Source organism: Coturnix japonica, chromosome 9 (genome assembly GCF_054131305.1).
Source record: "Coturnix japonica strain WE chromosome 9, WE-NBRP24, whole genome shotgun sequence".
NCBI classification, from domain to species: domain Eukaryota; kingdom Metazoa; phylum Chordata; class Aves; order Galliformes; family Phasianidae; genus Coturnix; species Coturnix japonica.
The window spans coordinates 29937727-29959310 of record NC_140671.1 but is presented as its reverse complement, the minus strand read 5'-3'; the positions used below and the strand labels follow the sequence as shown (position 1 = coordinate 29959310).

Genomic DNA, 21584 nt, shown 5'->3' with positions numbered 1-21584 from the left:
ATATTCTAACACAAACTCCAGTCAAGTTGCATTATAGCTACCACTGGGTAGCCAACATAATGGAACACAGCACATAGGTAAAAGGAGAACAGAAAACGAGCCACGTCTGTGACAGAAGTAGATGTCCTTGTAATTGCGGTACAAATCGCTTTGTGAACGGTAGGTATTTTAAAACACTGGCTCCTAATGGACTGAATGTCTTCTCTGAATGTCTGAACAGCAGGTCTGAGAGTAACTGTCATCATACGGTTCCTCTCTGAACCTCCTTCACATTATTACAGACATTGCTGACTGCCTGTTTCTGTATTTTGTGGAGACCTCCCAGGACTATGAAAACACCACACACATTTATTCTCAATATTCTCAAGGTTCAACTGAAGTATTAAAAACGTAACGCTGGAAAGGAAGAGTTCCCAACTGCTTTTTGGCTGTGTCCATAAATGCAACAATGCAGTTCCTATGGTGACTTTCTGTGAAGCAGAGACAGTCACCAAGTATCTGAACCTTTTATAAGGCTAGCTGTAATAAATATTTATGCATCCAGACCTACAGACATGCAAGTTGTCTCTCCATCCTAAGCAAACATTTCCATCATAACATCAAGTGTAGAGAAAAATAGAAGAAACCAAAGAATCATTTCAAATAGCTACAAAACCCTTAAGCCACTTTTTTCAAGAAAGAGATGCAATCCTATTCTGCCATAAATGTTATTTCACTGTTACCTACCTGAATAATCCCACTGATTTTTAGAAGTACAGAATTTGATTTTTTTTCTTTAAATAACATATTACAAATAGACCAGAAATGCTTTGGGCACGTGAAGCATCTCACTTCCCATGGCTATGGATTATCTGGTTCCATGGCAATTTACCTGCTCTTGTTCACTTAGTTACCTACCAACCTTCCCTCTCTTTGAGGTAGAAATATTTCTAATCAGGGAAATTAAGCACTGCTTGCTAATATATGCTTCCCTTATCTGTCCGAGCAGTGAAATGACCTCCAGAGGAGTCCAACTGCAGGCACCATGCATCTACGCTGGGTAAATTAACAGGAAACTAACAAGTTGTTTCTTTTAAATACACAAACAGAAGTAATTATTTTTACCAGATCCCAGTCTATGCTGCGGAAAAACGTGTGAGACTTGATATCAGAAAATCCCGTTTGTGGCTGACAACCAAGCCTTTCCTTGGGATCCTGCAAAAAACACAAACACTCTGTTACACACTGAGTCCCAGTTACAGCCCATTTTTGTCAGAACCCCATCTATATCACCAGCATTCTCCACTAGTACAACAACTGCTGTTAAGATGCTCATACCATGGCTACCAAAGTGTTTACATTCTCTTTTGGAGTTCATATAAAAGCTCTATTTAACAAAGTATTTTACATCCCTCCCCCCCTCCCGTTTGAATGATGATAAGTCTATGGATTTCAATGAACATTAAGCATTACAGATAAGAGTTTATAAGTGTCTATAACTTCTAACTACAGGCAGGCTTCTAAAACAAGTCTGACGTGGGAATGTGGGAGCTCTTCAGAGTAGCAAGTTGTGTGGTGGTGGTTTGGTTGGTCTTTTTTTATTTAAATCATACAGGATGCCAAGGTTTTATAGATTTTCTTAATAGTAAGCAGATTAACTTCTTAACTGTATTCCTTTCAACAGGAAGCCCTGACTTCCAGATAGTAGATGCTAAAAATAAGAGAATGTTATTTACCTTGTTTAAAAATCCTTTTAACACATGGGAGGCCTTGACAGAAAGAAACCTTGGAATCCGGATTGGCTTCTCAAGAATAACTGTTATAGGTTTAAAAACAGTAATATTGTTGTTGGTTTTCTTTTGTTATTTTATGACATCGACCATTATTTTAATACAAACATTACATTGTTACACTTTGGAAAATGGGAACACATGGTAATTTCTGAAAATAATGCAAAAGGAGTTACAGTAATACAAACTACTGCACCAAAACTTCAAGATTTCAGAAGTAAATGTTAGCTACGTGAACCTGTCATTGATAGCATAAATAGGGAATAGTCAGATTTCTATCTGTTTTTTGACATGCTTTTATCATCTGTAGAAAGGTTCCTAATTCCAGACTATTTCATCACAGTTCAATAAAATAAATACCTAGGATGAAACCCTAAAAATACTTCATACATTATAGACCTGCTAGCAACTGTGAGATAATACAAGGAAAGGAAAAGAGAAGGTAATTCTAAGTATCCTACTGCAATTGTTAATTTTCATCATTCCTCCCCCCAAGAGAAATCATAGAAAAAAACGATACCTTGGAAGAGGTAATCTTCAGTGTTCATGTCTGGATTGTCAGTAATGATATCAAATGGAGACCTTCCTGCCATCATTTCAAACATCAATACACCAAGAGCCCACCAGTCCACGCTGAACCCTGTCAATATTTACACAGCAGATTTTCAGCTGCTCCTCAAATGTCAGAGTTCTCATCATGTGAGGATTAATGCCCTGGTCCTACACAATCAGTATTGCTGGATGAAGCTTGACAGGAATTTGGGCCACATAGGAAACCTGTACAGATTCTGTAGGTACCCATACACAACCCAACCTACTGATCAGATCAGTTTATAACCACAACACTAATTAAGATTATAGTTCTGACTTCTGCATAAACAATGAACTTAGTCACAGCATTCCATAACCTTGCCTGGGGAACAATAGCAGTTGGGATGTCAAGTACATCAAGGGTTGGGGCTTGATTTTGATACAGCAACACTGCATTGCTCAGGGAAAGCAGGATTTAAAACTAGCCAAAATGAATGACTTCTAAAATCAAAAGGCTGTTTTTTTTTTTTATATATAGGCAGAAAAAAAAAAAGAGGAAATTCAGTAACAACAGCATTTGAACAAAGCTACAACTCAAACTTGGATTTGTGCTCAGTTATAACATCAATCTGTTCAGTCTCAGCTTACCATATTCTTCTCCTCTTAGGATTTCTGGTGCAATGTAATTCGGTGTTCCACAGAAAGTGCTCGTAGTGTCACCAGGGCCCAATCCTTCCTATGTACATAAAACAGTTTAAAACATTTTAGTAGTTTACTTCTACTTTTGAGATAGAAAACTGAACAGAAGAAACAAACTCAGTCAAGGTCAATTTCTTTCCTGCAAAGCGATCAGCATAAAAAACACGAAGGATGAAGTTACAAATCTGGTCCTATGCTTCAGTTAATTTGCAGCATTATGTTGCTATTCCACAACCAAATTCTGGGCTCAATAACACTGGTGTTAAGCAAAGGGTAACTTCTGTCACTTTTCCCTTGCTATCACTAGGTATGGTGCTGGGCTTAAAAGCTTGACCAGAGAAATACACTACAGAGAGACCAAAAAAGAGAAGGGAAAAATAGAAAGGAAAGGAAATTCTACCTTGCACATGCCATAGTCTGTTAATTTGATATGACCCTCTGCATCTAGAAGAACATTGTCTAGTTTTAAATCTCTGTAGATTATGCCTCTTTCGTGTAGGAAGTTCAGAGCAATACAAATTTCAGCAGCATAAAACCTGAAAATAAAAGAGGAATATCTTAAAGATGGTACAAAACTAGTTTGTCTCTGTGACAGAATACTGAAAAGCAGCTCCATTTGTTCACAAAGGTATTGAACTTACATTGTAAAGCCATTCCTTTAAGAACAGCAAATGTAATTTTGAATTCTATTCATCATCTATCAGCATATCAAAGAAACGTTAACTGAACATGGAGTGGTAAATAAAAATACACAGGAATAGTTTGCCAATTCTCAGTTGTTAGCTTGTTTTTTAAACTATCACATATACTTCTAAAAACAGTTAACGTTTCTTACCATGGCACAACATTCTAATCCTTAAAAATAACCTTCTGTTTCCTCTTGGCTATTCATATTCTCTTAGAGAATAAGCTTCCTAAAGCATCTCATACAACATGACATAACAGAAGGAAAACCACAACAGCTGGATTAGTGAAATACCTTGCATGTTCCTCAGGAAGTTTTCTTTGCCGTTGCATATGAAACATAAGGTCTCCTCCATTTACATACTCTATGACAAGAAATAATCTGAAAGTATATAATAGAATTAATGGCTTCCAAGCAAATTCTCAGTAGGAAGAAAACTTTCTATTCTTCCAATCTGAGCCATTTTCACTTCCACTCTTGAATCTGACTTTCATGTTTCTTATGGTTACCACAACTACTTAAGATTAGGAAAGAGGACAAAAGAATCCTTATTTGACCCATATTAGGCAGGAGCACATTCTTTATTTAAAAGCAAATAAAAATGAAGAAGCCAGACTAAACAGGAAGAAGCCATTTCATTCAAACATCCACTATGTGCTGTGAAATCCGTAGTGCTATCAAAAACAGTACAAAATACAGCAGTGCTTAATTAACATTATGGGCAGGAAATCCCTGCATTTTGCTCCACACTGCACTAAGTTACACCCTCTGAACTGGCTTTGGTGGAGCAATGGAACCCTTCCAAAGCTTTCTGACTGCCACAACAGTGTAATATTCCCTTTACGAGAAGCAGTCAGTACAAGGATCACTGTTTTCAAAACAAGATTTCAGATCTTTCTTACCGACTTGTTGTTTGAAAGCAGGAATGTAAACCAACTAGGAATGGGTTGCTGGATGCCTGTTCAAACACATGTTTCTCTGTCTGTACCCAATCAATATCCTGAAATAGAATAATTGAACAATCAGAACTTCTACCCAATAACCACCACAAACATTCCCAGAAAATATATTGTTTACATCTAAGCTCCCTTGTATACAGTGTTCTCACATATGTCCTTAAGTAATCTGGAGGAAAACAGAAAACACTTCAGCTCAATTATTCAGTGTGTTTAAGTAACTGAGCTTCGTTTGCTTATCTGATACTTGAAATTAACTCACTGAAGTTACCAAAATGTGATTAGTTTGTCCAACCAAAATCATCCTTAGTTGTATCACAAACTGCCTTTAATACTTCAACAGAAGTTCTGACTACACACTGCAACACAATATAAGAATGTAACAAACTCTGACTGATTCTAGTGAAATATTGCTTTATTATGGATCTGAGTTTCGCATTTCATCAATTTTCTTATAAGAAATTAAAACCTTATGGACAACTGGTTCTAGCAGTAGATACAAGACATTATACAGATCACACTGCACTCTGAACATTCAGTAACTTGCCAACAAACAAGTAATGTAAGTAGTAGAAATAGAGAATTATTAACAGACACTTCTAGCTCTCCAACCACTTTGGAGACAACAAAGACAGATGCTGAGACATTCAATGAATGATTTCACCTTTACAAGATCCCAAGCTGAACTCACCACATTTGTACACACATAGTACACTAATATTGTGTTAGTTTACCAACGTTAACAGGATAAGCCTAGAAAAATTCACGTTCTTCCAGTATCTTCTGGTGTCACAGTTCATACACCTATTCAGACGTGCTGCCACTCCTGCACATCATGTCACACTGCAGTGTGCCACTGGAACTGGCAGCCTGACAACGTATGGCATTGTTCTGCAACATCTCTCAGAGCACATCTGAGCAGAGCTGTGGGCAGTGAACCCACCCCCAACTCCTTCACTTAATGTGGCATGTTCCAGCTCTGTGGCACTGCAGGTGGGTCAAACCTCCCTTTGTTCTTCACTAGGATTCACATCATCTATTCTGTTTTCTTTTAAGTGAACATAAGTGTACTGATTAGCACACTCATGTTTGAACATTCTTCACATGCATTCTACCAAATTTAAGATAGCTTTATTAAAATGAGAAACATTTAAATTTAGTCTTGAGGCTGCACTTTACACAGTGACAGATGAGGTTCAAAAGCTGGTACAACTTCAATGATGTTTATCAAATAGCACTATGATTTTAAAACATGCAATGGAATGCAGTTAACACAGACTTACCTCATCATCGTGGACCAATTCTTTCTTCACTACTTTCATCGCATAGATTTGATCATTCTTTTTTAACCGAACTAAAAGAACTTTGGCATAGCTTCCACGTCCAATAACTCTGATTAAATCAAAGTCCTGTAGCCCAAGCCCCTGAGAAATCTTAATTCCATCCATTCCATCAATGACTGGTTTGAGATCCTGTATAAAAAAAAGAAACAAGTATTTAACTGTTATGAAAGTATCTTCTCTTTCAAGCATCGATTACAGCCAAAATGTCTTTAACCACTGGACAGAACTCACTGACTTTACATGCTGTTGTCACTGTCACACAGACCTGAACGGCTGACAGTAACTTATTTAGAAATACTTTATTGTCATTTGTTTTGTTCTCTTGTTCTTGCTCTAGTTTGTTCAATGAATCATTTAAGTACTCCCCTCCTGGAAAACAGAAGGCGTTGCTTTTAGAAGTGACATTTTAGTCATTCTTAAACTTCAGGCTCTGTAGAATTATACTTAGATTATACTTAGCACTGAGCAAAGACCTGCTTTTATATTCTGAAATGTGAGAATTGGCAGAAAATATTCTACCACAAAGAGTGCTGGTTTTAAATTCATTACTGACTCTAAAAGACAAACTTGATCTTCACTATCTGCTGGAATTACGTGATATAAGACTACAGATTTAGTAGTTAAAGATCCACATACACAATAGCTTTTGACTTTACAAATTTCACCAGGATACACAATGCTTTGACATACTTCTATGGCCTATTTTTATCTGACCTCATGCTACGGTACTTGCAGACAGATCAGTGTTCTGCTGAACCAAGTAAACTATTTATATAAAGAATCTTGATCTAGGATTGACTGCTATTAGAAGAGATTGCTGTGAGCTTAAAGAGTCTATTCAACAAAGCTACCAGAATACCACATCCTCTTTGCAGGACACCTTAAATTATTTTAGTAAAGCCCAAAAGCAAGAGGGGAAAGTCAGATTGTTGTAATTCAGATGAGAACCCATTAAAATTTAAATACTAACTGTGCATACCAGAGCACCCCCATAGCAGAAATAAGTAACTTCTGATAACAATTTGTGTCATGGCATCTCTGAATCTGAGACAAATTCTAAAGGCACATGATGGAAAATAAGGCAGTCGCTTACCCAAGAGCAAGAACTACTCAAGTGTGAATTAATATTAGTGACAAGTATTGTAGTGGAGGTAGAGGAAAGAAGGTACTGGTTTGTTTAGAAGCAGGATAGCAAACCAGCTGCTGCAGTTCTGTAGAATGCATTTAATTCAAATATGCCAGAAGCATTTTTAAAAGCAGCTTCTTGAAATCCTTTAGAATTCAACTGCTTTAAGGGAATAACAGTATGAAGAGATCCTGTCAGAACCGCTACAAAAGCTGAAATAAATAGCTTAAGTACATGTTACTCGACTTGTATTTCCATGGGAGCTCTCTGCAAATTATTAGTTATCCATAGAGCTGGATAGGTAATGTACTACCAGAATGAACCAGCTCTCTTAATGTTAGCCTGCAGAGGTAGCCCTAGGGTGAGAAGGGGTGTACATCCATTAGAGAGGGCAGATAACAATGTCAGAGCCACCACATGCTGTAAGAACCTATACAGCCAAACAGTCTGCTAAATCACTATTGTTTCAGTGTGAATGCAGGGAATAAAGCATCTCTTTCACATCATGACTCATGACAAAACCTGTATATAGAAATCAAAAATCCATCAAAATGCTTTAAAAAACATTTTCAGAAAGAAAATTCAGACCTCTTATTTAAGCAGGAGCGGAAAAAAACAGCATAAATATAATCAGCTATTTCATAGAAAGTGTATGATTAAGAATGTGTGGAATTGAATTACAAAAGTAATTTTATAACATACCTCAGAGTCATCTTTAATGCTGTCATGCTTCCGGTTTGAGGGGATGTAAGGAACTGGAAAATATGTCAAACAGAAGCAGTGTGATTAAGGCCTTACTAGAAATAATTCACAAAGTGATAAGGATCATTTAGTAGTTTAGGGTTAGCAGTTTGCTATAAATACTGTGGGACAGTTGATCATGTTTTTCTACTCTATTCTTCTAATCCTGTCTGTAGTTCCTAACCAAGGGCACTGCTGAAATAACCAGCTCTGAGACAGCCAGGAACTTAGCAATGAACGCTGAGGATTAGGTAGGATAAGTGGGCACCAAACCCAGGACAGGTTAAACCACAGAAGTTTTGATCTGGAAGGAATCATCCCAATTCCACACAATTTAGGAAACCTTCAGAAGGTCTCAGAGATGCACTTACATTAACACTGTAGGTCAGATCTGTTGTTGCCAACAGACCCACGCTTGTAATTCACCTTACGGAATGGCTTCCAAACATATGAGTTGAGGATATATCTGAATTGGATGGCATGCTTAAAGGAAACTTTTTGTAATCAATTTGCTAATTAGCATCAAAGTCCATGGGACTAAACTAGAGCTCGTCAGCCCACAGTTATCTTTTGAGATAACAGATACATTGGAAAGTGGGCTGTGTGTATCAACTACCTTGGGTCTATAGATTCACTCTATCACAGCACACTTGCAAGTATGAGACAAACTCTACCTAGAGAGCTCACTCAGTAATGAACACAGAAAAGACAATTGCAACCTCTAATAACAAAGTTCAAGATTTCACCCTCTGAAGGGTATCAGGAGGCAGAGTTACCAATGAACAAAATATTTTAAAGCAACAAAGATGTTCACAGATTTTCAGATCACAATACAGTAGCTATGCTACAAATGAGGAAGAAGAATACTCACTTCCATCATTTTCTTCTGAAGGAAGGTCAACTTCATCATTTTTATCACCTAACTGAGGTTCCTGGGAAGGCATGACCGAATCCTTTAAAAGACAGACAAACCAAACTGAAAATCAATTACCACCCCAAGTGTTATAAATCTACTACAGCCATACATGGTGTTTCATCACTTAAGATACAGATCTAGAATTAGCAGAACAGGGCACAGTAAAACATATTAGTTTTAGAGAGAATAAAAACTTAAACACCAACTTACCATATGCCTTTTGCAGGTCAGTGGAACAAGTATGTGACAACGTTTATGGACCAACAATTTGCAGTTGATACACTTGTATCCTTGCCTGCTGAGACCCCATATCCTTTCACTGCACTGGCCACAGTACGCTCTCTAAAAGGCAGAATGCACATTATCAATTCCCAATATCAATTCCCTTCTGTAAACTGGTAGTTAGCCAGCAGAAAGCACTCACGCTATAAGGTCCCACCCTATTCACTTCATTCTTAGACAGCAAGTATACAAGTATATTTTAAGCTTTGGGTACTGACAGAGGTTACCCAAACAAAAGGGACAGAAAGAAATCTGTGCCACATGCATAAAAAATATCCTAACTGGCACAAAATGTTACAGGACACCACAAATCAAAGTATGAAGACTGTTCCACATCTGTATCTATATACTTCCATATACTTCTGAGGTAGAATGTAAGTAGAAACTTTGGACAACATAATTAAAAATCTTATCTATCAAGTCTGATTTAAAACCTCTGCGTGCTGCATTATTTAATATCTGAAATATATGGCCTTTTTTTCTTCATGTCTGGAAATGGCATCTGAATAAATTAAACCAGAATGAGGACAAAGTAGTAAGTCAGACATTCTGCTGCTGACTTCAACAAGGCACCTCTTTAAATAGTTTTTCCACTGTATGTGAGCTGTGGTCATTTTATACACTTTACACAAACTGCCAAATAGCAAATAGATCCTTTTATGCCAAGAAGTGACCTGCCCTCAGTTATCTCCCTATATACAGGGCACAGGTTGCCAAATGGTGACTTGATTACAATTCATATCTGCAGACTCTCTCCTGTGATCACTGTAATGGGGGTAACGACGCTGCCCTGCACTCATCCCCCATTTCAGGCTTAGAACTCTGCAACTGTCCCAAAGCCACAGAACAGTGCAAGTCTGTTCCTCCCAGCAAACTGCAGTTAGTGTGGTTATTCAGATCCTCAGACTAATGAATCATACATGGTGCCCTGCCCAAAAGGCATTAAACTACTACGAATCCTTTCCAGTAGTATAATAAGAGACTAGATGCTTTTTGAAAAGAAACCGTTCTCTGTATCACCTCTCATATCTTAATAGCTGTAGAAAACAAAGTTTAATTACATTCCATTTAGCTACGTAGCTACTCCTGGACTGGGAGAAATCCAAGCTATGCTGTCCAGGGGGAAACAAACAAGAGAAAGTGGCAGGGCAATGAGCCTTGGACATCTGTAGCTGCTGCTTTCAAAGTCCTGCTCCATCAGACTACTCTCAGTACCCTCGTATGGGTTTGGCAGCAGCAATATTGAAGCAAAATAAAATGTCCTAGAGCTTAGAAACAGCAAACAAGAAAATCTCATTTATTTTGGTTAGATGCAGGCGGGGGGAACAAAACAAAAATACAAAAGGGCGACTGTCAGATTCAGTGAGTAACACAGATATCCCTCATGTCTGCCCAAAATACATATAACCATAGAAATAACAGTGGGCCTCCACATGATGCTCAACAAGATTCTAATCACCGCTATTATAGTCTAATCACTCAGATGCTCAAATGTGTTCATTTACCTGAATTAACTGAAGAAGTTTTAAACAGTTGCTATGAGATGCAAATGAACTCATAAGTTCATACTTCAATAAGCAGCTAAAATTTGGTATCTAGTTCAGAAATGCACACATTACTATGAAATAGGACACTGAAATTCACAAGTTACAATGAATTGAAATTCACATCCACTTTATTACTGCTTCAGTTGGATTTATTTTGTGCTCTGCCTCAAGAAGATTTAATTTCTACAGTAGTGGTTATAACAAAGTCCTCTTTAGGATTGCTGGCAAATAAGCATGCTAACAGTTTCCAATTGCCATGTGATTATTCATCATTAGCCCAATTTCTGTAAAAGTTCATTATCTACATTAGTAACAGCAGATTATTAACATGGCATGTATGTATCCACAGTGCTTCAGTGAAGTGTTTGAACTCTGAAGCAAATGAACATCTAAATAACATTTATGGGATGTTCCATGCTATGAATTACAAAAATAAGATAGGAACAGTACATTACACAATGATTGCTCTAATTCAGATAAATAACATAGGTATATATTTATTTTTTTTACATAGCAACTGATAAATAATGACTTTGGAGGGGCTTTTCCTACTTTTAAAATGCAAATTCAGGATAGGGAACATTAAGGAATAAAGTACAAATCAAAGCCATCCAGGCAGTAGCACAAATTCCACAAAGTACTGCTGAAAAAGCCTGTTAACTCACCTCACTGTTCTCTGCTTTGTATCCAGTTCCCCAACGTGTACATGACATTTGTATGTGCTGCAATACTTTGACATAATGGGATAGAAGTCGAGGAGGAGCCTCACCCTTAAAGCTACATTCACTGGCTCATGTGGATTAAGTCAGATTCTTAATGCACTTGTATTTTAGCTCCACACAGATTTTTTTCTCTTAATTAGATTACATAATACCACCAATTCCAAACAGTTTGAGCTAACATCAGGAGCTGTAATGGCCAGAAATAGCAATATATACTGAAGGCAAAAGATCACGCAGCAATCAGGCTGCTTAATTGCTATGGGTGGAAAGGAGAAACACTCATCTGAGCCCTCGAGTTTAAATATTCACAAAAACAGTTTTTAGAGACTTAAAAAAATAATTGCCACCAATCAGATTCATAGACTGAGCCTTCTGATTTCTCTGACCCGAATAACGCTGCGCAGACTGAAAAGCCACATCAATAAGCATCTTGCTTTTCCTTTTATTTTTTCCACCACTCAAATACAGAGAGCACGGGCTGAGAAAACAATTACCACAGAGCATTACCCAAACCCTACATTTCATACAACAGTACTCACTCTGTTAAAACGTTTGGCTTGAAACAAATGCCCATTCACTCGGTACAGCTTCCTCCATCTTCTGGCTCCGCGTCGGTAGATTGATTCTAAGAAAGAAATTAAGAAGGTGTAAAGCAGCAGCATGGTTGCACAGCAATAGCAGACACACTACGGTAAGCAAGTTGTGACCTAAAACAATCTGGCTTTTCTAAACAGCAACGCACAGCTAAGATCCCTGCCGATTTGGGTTGTGGTTTTTTAAGGCAGCCTTAAATGACAGCTTCTGCAGGAGGTGCTCTCCGGCTGCCTCTCCCTTTTTTCCATCCCTGTCTCTTTTTCTTCACATGATCCTAATCTTGTTACAGTCTCTTTCCTGCGTGCTGTTCAAGCTCAGGTGAGGAGGAAGGATGGGTGACAGTTAAAGGAACAGCTTCCTGCAGGAAAACTGCCACGTGAATCCCACCATGGCAACCTCATACACACACAGGGATGCCTGGTGCTAAAAGCACCGTGCATTCAAAGAGTTAAAGATGTCACAGAACTGCATTATTAGACCTCAGTTTTATCTTGGTTAGCAAATGCTATCCAGAACTATTTATTCCATTGTGGAAACAGCTCAAGTGCAGGTCTGCAATTATTCCTAATACAATCTAAACATGACAACAATTAATAATTTAAGCTGCCTAAGACAGACTGTTCAAGAAGCCACGCAAAACAGCATTGAGCACCTACTCCAAATCCATTTTGTTGTCACATAGAAACGTGCCATGTTTGCCTGCTTCGTTAGAGAATTTGATATTAGGTTCAAAGTGTTGAAAAATTCATTGTGCAGCACCAGTCCTGAGCTGCTCCCAGCTGCACAGTGACACAGGCTGATCCTGTGATGGGAGATCCTGGCAGGGCAATGTATGGGGAGGAGATGGACTGAGGAGCTGTAAAGAACTTCAGCAGTCACATGAAAGCTGGCAATGCAGCCTTGCTAACAAGCAGCTCCAAAGGAAGCCTAACTTAGCACGACTCTAACTGCTGAATAATTTGTTTTAATCACACCTATTAAGAAATCCAAATATATACGTTTACACATTACAAGCAAACCTCAAAGCTGAAAACCTATTTTTGACAGCGAGGCACATGTGACACAACCCCCAAACACTCCCAGGAAATGGATCTTGCAGTGTTTTCACAGGTAACAGAACGTCATACAGCTTCCAAAGGAAAACGAGAAGCTAAAACTCTTCCTAGATAGCATTACTTTAAGGTTACCTTCAGTAACATGAGCAACATCTCCCAATACAAAGCTCTAAGAGAATGCCTTTTCAAACACAGTATTTATACTAGCTATAATGCAACTTAAAGCAGTTGGCAGCTTGTGCAAGATCTATTTTATCCACTTCATACATGAAACATTAGCAAGTAAAACAGTGTCAAAGGGAACGGAGAACTCAGACAGCTTTGGAAGTATAAATAGATCCCATTGAGAAGGCAGCAATACGATGCATGCTTTTATGAGACCTTACAAATGGCAACATGTTGTAATTCATTTATCTAGGTGCATTGCTAGGACCAATGAAGTTTCCCTACACGTGATTCTATATGTATTGGGGTCCAATCACGCTTTCTACAACCAAACCTCTGAACTTCAGACTACAGTTAGAACAACTGAAAATCCAATAGCACAACTGTAGTCTTTGCTATCAAGGTAAAACAATCTTTAGCTCCCTTTCCTCACAGTTCAAAACAAGTTCAATAATGCTTTAGGAAACGCTACTTACACTCCATAATTAGATACAAACCCTCCTGATACAAATATACCATACACAAACATCAAGCTAAAGCTGTCCCACCATTTGTAGGTGGACTTTCCACCAAGAAGAAAAAAAAACCTCAAAGATATTCTCAGGGGTAGCTAATGGATTCATTAGACAAAGCACCATATGGAGACAACCTCATACATCTGTGTTCTGAGCAGCAGCTTATCACCAACACAAGGAATAGTAAGTGATGGGTAAGTGAACGAGCAGCTCATGTTGATGAAGTCTGTAAATAAAGGAGCAAGGCACTTCCCTAATTAGTGATAAATATTACATTCAAAGTCAGAGTTTCACGTCATATTCTTAGAAGGCAGCAGTCTAACAACAGCTGAACTTAATACAGCTTAATTTAACAAGTACAACCCCCAGCCTCTCCCCAGGCCCAAAATGAAGATTTTTCCCATCCAAAGCAGCTTGACAAAGCTTGCACTTCCCAGAATACGTAAGAGAATTCATCAGCTGTCTGAACAGTGTGCCTTGTACCAACAACCAGCAATAGGAGAGCCACAAACATTTTATTTCCTCTGCATTTGGATTTTATAAATGCTTTTTATGAGTCCAAAATCTGCTTTTATGCGAACTATAATGAAATCTTCTACCATAATAAGCACAGAGATAATTTGCTACCGCTGCAAATCACTTCTCAGAGATTAATGCAAGTTGTTTACAGGCCAATTACATGGCCTGCCAGCTGGACACTATGAGAATGCCCACTTTTTGTTTTGTTCTTTTAATGTTTTGCTGAGCAGACAAGCGAGCATTCTTTCAAAAGCAACTTAGAAATTAGCACTACGAAATGGATACTGGTATTTCAGACAGTCAGTTCTGTATAAAGACAGAATAAGTTTAGCGAAAGCAAACTCTAAACAACTTGGATAGTACGTTGCTCACATCTCTGCTACTTAGTGTTTCTCTAATAGTTGCACTGAAACAACAAAATGGCTTTCGAAAGCACATAACAGACAGGCATTGTATGGTGCGTTAACAGGCCTTCCTTTTTATCACCACTAAGCTGCTGTGCACAACTGATGCTTCTTTAGAAGTTGTGAAGACTCAGAGTATGAAGCGTTTTTAATTCAAGAAACTGCAGGCAGTTACTGACATGGACAGGAGATGCCATTTACTTGATTTAAAACTAGATAGTATTTGGGAAACATAATACCTCATCTTTTTCTCTCCTTTCCAACAGACAGCAACTTTAAAGGGCTCAGCTAATGCCCATTTCAGCTCTGCTGGGCACAAAACCTGCCCTCCATGCACACTGATTTCTCATGCATGATCTCGTGGTCACCCACCTTCATATCCCCCATCTCACATGGTCAGAATGTTTAAAAACTCATCTGAATGTTACTGGGGAAAAAATCAGAACCACCTCATCATTAAAAATCACTGTTGACATTAAAAATATGATAACATTAGGAAAAACAAATACAACAACATCAAGAACAAGAACTAAAATGCTCAAATAATAATTAGGTTTCCCTCAAAAGTTGGTTGAATTTGTTAAAGATGCTGTAAGAATAGTTTGATACATTGACAGTGTCACACGTGAATAAATCTGAGATGAGAGTAGGAATCTCCCAGTCACTGTTAGAGGTTACAGCAAGCTTGGTGGCCAACTTACTTCCATACTAAATTCAAGAATAACTGTGAAGTCACCATAGAATTTGAATACAATTCTCTTTCTTGTGAGACTTCGCATTTATCAACCAACCACTAACAAGTTTTCTTCTGGTGCCCATCAGATGACCTGACTCACATTCAAGTTATAAGCATCCACACTCATTTGATTCTGTCATCACTAAAACAGTGGAATTGTCAAAGAAAAGCCCCAGCCATTCAAATTGAATGTAACATTTATTTCAATTGATAAGGCTTGCATAAGGTGGCCTCCACGATGCCCTTGAAACAATGACTTGATTCCCACAGTCTCAGCATTAAGACACACTTTCTGAGTCAGGCTGCTTACCTTCACAGCATGATTCCATTATTTCAGCTTATGAGTCGTTCTAAAAACGGTTCTATTTCCCTTCCAAATGTTTACATTATCCCAGTATTAGCAGAAATTCAGTTTCGATGTTACTTCATAAAGGTGTATTTATCTCCTCTAACATATCAGACTCTTAAGTGCACTGCTCTGAATTCCTTCCAATTTAATCTGCTAATATTGTATCCAGAGAAGCGTACAAGATCTCAGTACAACAGGACATTATTGCCTTGCAGCAGGACTAACACTGCACATCACTTGCTAGCCTGAAAGATTGGACACAACTGTATTTCAGAGCAAACAGTTCTGTTTTGTATTAGAAAGGAAGCAAGCTGTTTGATTTCCATCATCCCACAGCTAAGATTCATCCCAAAGGTTCTCCAGCTTGTACCTGCATCCCCTCTATGCCCCTTCATACAATACACAGATCAAACACGTGCATTTCACAAGAATAACGTAAGAACCCTGTGTTAGCTGCATTACAGAATATCACTAACCTCATTATCATTATTTAGTAGCTGAATAAAAACCAAATAGTTTCAGAAGTTAATCACTGGACCTTTCATATTCCGAATTAAATGAATACACGCTAACAGCATCAGGCTCCCAGCTTAGTTAATTATTTTATCATGCAGAGGATTACCTTTAGCCTAGAAAACAAGCCTCCATCCCAGAGCTTCTCATCCTTACAGAGAAAGAAGGGCATAAGATGCCTTACGCACCTGCCTGATTCTCTGCTCTGTTAATGGAAAGCCAGTGTTACACACATCAAAGAAAGCATGTTAAAATCTTCCACATTAATGATGGGGTTTGTCTTTCTGCTTTTGGAAGGGAGCTGTGCATTCATCCCACAAAGGCAAGGAATATAATTACAACAGGTCTGCAAAGTTTACATTCTGCTTCCCACCAAAACCCCTTTTGCTCTCTATGGCGTTCCCCATTACCTCTGCTGTACAATTCTTGACAACACTGAGGTAACTCACAGCCCTACTTTTAACATCAATCTCACCTTGAAATTAATGGAACAGGTCCAATCCCTAACCCACTGCTTTGCACCCTACAAGAGCTCTACCATTGCTTGAATTCTTCCTTTCTTTACAGTCCTTATGGGTAAGAATGGTACTTTTATCAGAGCTGAGAACCTAAAACAATAAAGAATCCTGCACCAGCCACAGGGGATCTGTACCTGCTTTACTTGAGAAAGCAAGAGATGACCTAAATTACAGAGGAGTCAAGTAATATTGTTATAGTTATCATAATGAGTATGTTATTATAAAAGTAGAGGACCACATTAAACCCAAGGTTTTGCTTCCAAATATTTCCTGGTTTCCCTTTATGTACATGCCCTGCTAATTAACAAAGGACAAACACTTACAGAACAGGTAACACAACATCACAACTACAGACCAGCTGCTTTCTAGTCAATATACAGCAGCCCGATTTTTCATTATCCATTTTTCATCATCTTCCCCCTGTGGTTTAAGGACTGAACTGCACAGTCTGCACAGTACTGCCTTACCTTCAGCCAGTTCAGCTACCCAAATGCCTGTGTATCTAAAGCAGACTCCCCACCTTATGGGAACAAGCCTACAGATCCAAGTATGAGCAGTAACACGAGGCATGGAGCCTGGCAGCACATCTCACACAAGTTGCCTAAAACTAAGCAACATCCTCCCTGTGTGACTAAACTACAGTCGGAGCAATAAACAGCAGAGAGGGGCTGAACAGGATAAAAAACGGATTTGTCACAATGCCTTAAAAACCAACTCACACACTCCTTGTTCTATATATTGTAGTTGACAGTTTATTATACAGTATAGAAATGTCTCAAGACATCCAAAGTCAGGGAAGGCACCAAAAAGCAGCAGCTGATGCACGCTGTGTAATTTCTTCCTTCCATATCCCAAAAGGAGGCCTAGCACTTTTTCCACTACTGGGTGTTTCACTGCTAAGAAAAATGCTGGAATTATTTTAGAACCAGAAATATTACGTGATTCCAAGCAAAACAGACACTTTTAGCCAGAACTCTGTGTTCAGTGACTGATCGTGTCTCATGACCTGTACGTGTATATTTCAGACACCACATAAAATCAAGCAGGACACAGAACGAGAACAGAGGGAGAGATTTCAGGTATTGTTGAGAAACTATGACACAGCTATTTTTGATTCCTAAGCGACAATATATCCTACATTAAAAATAGTACAAAACCCTCCTCTGTCAGTTCAATTACTGAAAACCAGGAGGGGGTTACAAGCAGTTCCCAAATTGACTAATTACCCAGAGCAATCCAAGCTACGTCTTCAGAAGACTCTCTGTGGTCGCGACAGTTCCTTTCTTCACCGGGGAATGAAATTGGTTCACGTGCTCTGAATAATCTAATCCCTGCTGCCAATACAGTAACAAATGAAGGGGAAAAACCTGCCTTATGAACTAGAAAAATATTTACAGGCCATGTTACTCCAGCAGGAAGCTTCTGGGGGCTGTTCTGCCTAATACTGCAAAATACAAAGCAAGAAAATACATCTATCCTTATCTAAAATAACTGGAGACTGTAACTAGGTTAGTGCAATACCCTTCATCAACCCTACGGTGAAATTTTAAGTGAGGTAGCATGGGAAAAATAATGAATTGAAATACCTAATGCTAAAATCCCATGCAGATAAACAAAGAGCATAACAGGCATTCACAGCTATGTAAGCATTACAAAAAAGGAAAGGCCTGCAAGAATCAGATAGATTAGATAATAACGCCCATCTACTGCCACAGCAATGCTGTAAGTACTTGTATATTAAAATAGTTGTTTGATTTCATGAAGATACAGATTGTTCAGTCTGCATCCTTCTGATGAAACTGACAGCAAAACAACCCCAACATTTGTTATCACCAGTTACTCAAACTAGATGCATTTTTAACATTAAATACACACATCAGTTTGTCCATATAGAAGAATACAAAGGTGTGCTAGCACAGTTAATTCCGATAACCTTAGAGACCAACTCAACCCTAATTCAGAACAAATATTTCACAATGAAGCAATCCATTTAAGACAATTCACAATATATGAATCAAAAGAATGACTGCGAAATGCAACGCTTCTAAAAACATTCATCTCTCAATCAGCAATCTTAAAACAAACAGGCCCCGATCACATACCGCCAGGGTTTTTTGGATACATTTCTTTCATTAATCTCCCTCAGCAGCAGCAGCAGCATCACTCACTCTTCTGTCCTTTTCCTCCTAAAATACGTCCCCTGAGACAGAGTCTTTTCACCGCGATTTTATCAGCGTTTGAGGTCTCTCCACCACATCCCTACGCGCAGGAGGCAGCAGAAATCTCTGCATTTCTCACAATCTATGGCTGCAAAGGAGGCTGGTAGGCAAAGCAACTACATCGGAACCAAAACGCTGACTTCTATTATCTGCTGCACCACACATACACACACACTGCATCAATGGCCTCAATTCATAACAGCAATCACAATGACACGTAAAATCTATATAAAAGGCATGCATTACTCACTGGGTTTTATTCTTTAGCTTCTTCAGCATGTAATTCTTTATGCTCTACAATGCAGTAGGTATGAAACGAAACATTTTCCCTTTATTCCACTGATGCCGCTGTTTGAATACCATTAGACACCAAGGACAATAGGCAGGATCAGCTCGGACATTAAGAGCAAATATTTAATGGAAGACTGGTTCCCATCGTCTCTCCCTTTCACATCTCTGCCTCATGTATCCAGGCACGGGTGGTACTGGCTCCCTTGGGAGGCTGTAGCTCGCAGCTGAGGCACAGACTAAAACATGGCATGGATGTCAAGGAGCTGATGTCACAAAAACAAGTATTTCTCTGATAAAACCAGCGATGCCGCTCGGGAAGTCTGACAAATCAATAGGAATTGTTCAGCTAAAAGCGCTTTGTTCTACAACGTGCTGCAGCAGCAAGGGGAATAAATCAGATCAAAATCTGTCGGTATAAATAAGCTGAAACTACAATAATTAGCAAAACTGCCAATCAGAAACCACGCGTGCATCAGGACGGCCCTCGCTTACGAGCACAGACAAGAAATAGATAAACATTTCAGAAACAGCCCTGTTTAATGTCAGTTCCCAAACGAGAGCTCATTTATACTCCACGAGTATTTTTAAATACAGCAGACTGGCAGCCAAGTCCCCCATTTTTAATCAGGGAACACCAGGACCAACCAAGGACTGAGGCTCAGGCAGCAGCTGCCAGGAACGCCCCTGAGCCGCATCCAGAGCCTGGTAAGGGCTGCAGGCACTGCAGAAGCTCTGCCATTCCCAGCCAGGGATGCACTGCCTCACCCAAGACAGAAGGTGCTGCTCCTACAGCAGCTGTACATCCATGGGAGGAGCTAAACCAAGGAGGGGTGAATAACACAGGAGCAAAAGAAAGAGTCTGTACAAATCTGACTCTAAAGAATCCGCAGTTATTCCACGTTGCAGACAGCAGCGTAACAAAATAAGGAGCTTCTTCAAGCACAGAAAGAACTTCTTACACCACGTGACTGAAATTACAATGGCATTTGCATTCCTTATTTCATTAATGGATTACATGTGTTTATTTCAGGCCTTACTGGCTGGCACAGTCTCAAAGCCACATCAGTTTCACAAAGTTTCTGGACAGCCAGCAATTTCATTACTAGATTTCAACACAACACAAAATACTCAGATATTTCTGCACTCTTACTCCAAAGGATGAAACATCACTTTGAAACATGCTGTACATTTCTAAGCAAAGGACGCTATTTGAGCCCTGTTAACTCCCCAGTTCCCATTAAACACAGTGCAAAGAGCTGAGCACAAAGTCATATTTTTAATTCAGGTCTTTTACCTAGGTGTATTTCTAGAGCATAAGAAGTTAAAGTACTACTGAGATAATCTACTTCCCTTGCATGGCCTTTAAACAAGCAATATCATGTGAACCAGTAGCATTTCCATATAGCCCAAGAGCAAAGCAGATCTTTGCTGTACATGTGCAAGTAATAAGCAGTAATGCTGAATGCATTAGCATACTCTAAATTAGCACCGGTGCGGCTTAACAGCTCTGGTGTAAAAACAGTCTGAAAATATTTACAGCCAGGCCACAATAACAGATTTGCACGTAGGTCCCGTGGACACAAAGAAGCAACAGGCTCCAAGTTCACCCATTAACTGAGAAATCAGACGACAAATCACTAAGTACATCCAACAGAACAGCCATTTTAAACAAAGAACAGCTCAACCCTACAAATGGAGCATGCAGGTCACCTGTACCATGTTAATTGATGCTCCTCGAGCTCATCTGATGGCCCACAGTCATTAAAAACACCTACAAATCAGTATCAAAACCACTTTTCTTCTGAATATCCACATCTCTAATGAGAACATTAAATCACAACAAACTTTTATTTGCAGTGAAATCTCTCCTGTTAGCTCACTCTTTTTGATGATAGCATAGTGGAGGCTTATCCACCTTTTAAAGGAGTTCAATGACCAAATAAGCCTTTTGTAAAATAAATTGAAAAAATAGTGCATTTCACTCTTACGTACATCAATTTGTTACCCCAAAAGTTAAGAAATAAAAGAAATGCAAAAGTAGGGACCACATTAAATCCTGACCTCTTCTCCATCTGCTGGAAACCAGTACTAATCCTTAGAAACACTACAGTATCAGTAGAAAAACTTCATAGTAATATGTTAAATACTGAACATATTAATTATAGAAAACCACAGAACAAATACACATATATAAAACCAGCTTATAAAAGCTTTCAATGTATTTTTTTGTACAGTTGAAGAAATACAAGCTGGAATTTGGTAGCATTGTGGTACTCACTGTCTTCTCCTGGGCAAGGCATGCCAGGTCTCTCTGGAATGCTTGGGAAAACTGGAAATAAAACATGAAGCCTTTAAGTGAGAAGACTCTCAGCAGCGCTATTTACCTGAT

The 21584-nt window shown here is 38.8% G+C and overlaps 1 protein-coding gene across 10 annotated transcripts in view; it reads right to left on the bottom strand.

Moving 5' to 3' along the window:
• PRKCZ (protein kinase C zeta) overlaps positions 1-21584 on the bottom strand; it is a 34207-nt gene that overhangs the window by 8054 nt on the left and 4569 nt on the right. For 6 of the 10 annotated variants that reach the window (XM_085509132.1, XM_015882475.3, XM_085509130.1 and 3 more), the window contains exons 5-17: positions 21474-21524; positions 11857-11942; positions 8977-9108; positions 8722-8803; positions 7812-7864; positions 5924-6112; positions 4587-4684; positions 3979-4065; positions 3400-3535; positions 2949-3036; positions 2290-2409; positions 1716-1795; positions 1105-1194 (exon numbers count right to left, since the gene is read on the bottom strand). In XM_085509132.1, the coding sequence (XP_085365258.1) occupies positions 1105-1194; positions 1716-1795; positions 2290-2409; positions 2949-3036; positions 3400-3535; positions 3979-4065; positions 4587-4684; positions 5924-6112; positions 7812-7864; positions 8722-8803; positions 8977-9108; positions 11857-11942; positions 21474-21524 (1292 nt within the window). Of the gene's footprint in view, positions 1-1104; positions 1195-1715; positions 1796-2289; positions 2410-2948; positions 3037-3399; positions 3536-3978; positions 4066-4586; positions 4685-5923; positions 6113-7811; positions 7865-8721; positions 8804-8976; positions 9109-11260; positions 11353-11856; positions 11943-12059; positions 12266-18787; positions 19044-19154; positions 19587-21473; positions 21525-21584 lie in introns of those variants that run through there. The other 4 variants (XM_085509136.1, XM_085509135.1, XM_085509137.1 and 1 more) reach the window with 4 other exon arrangements.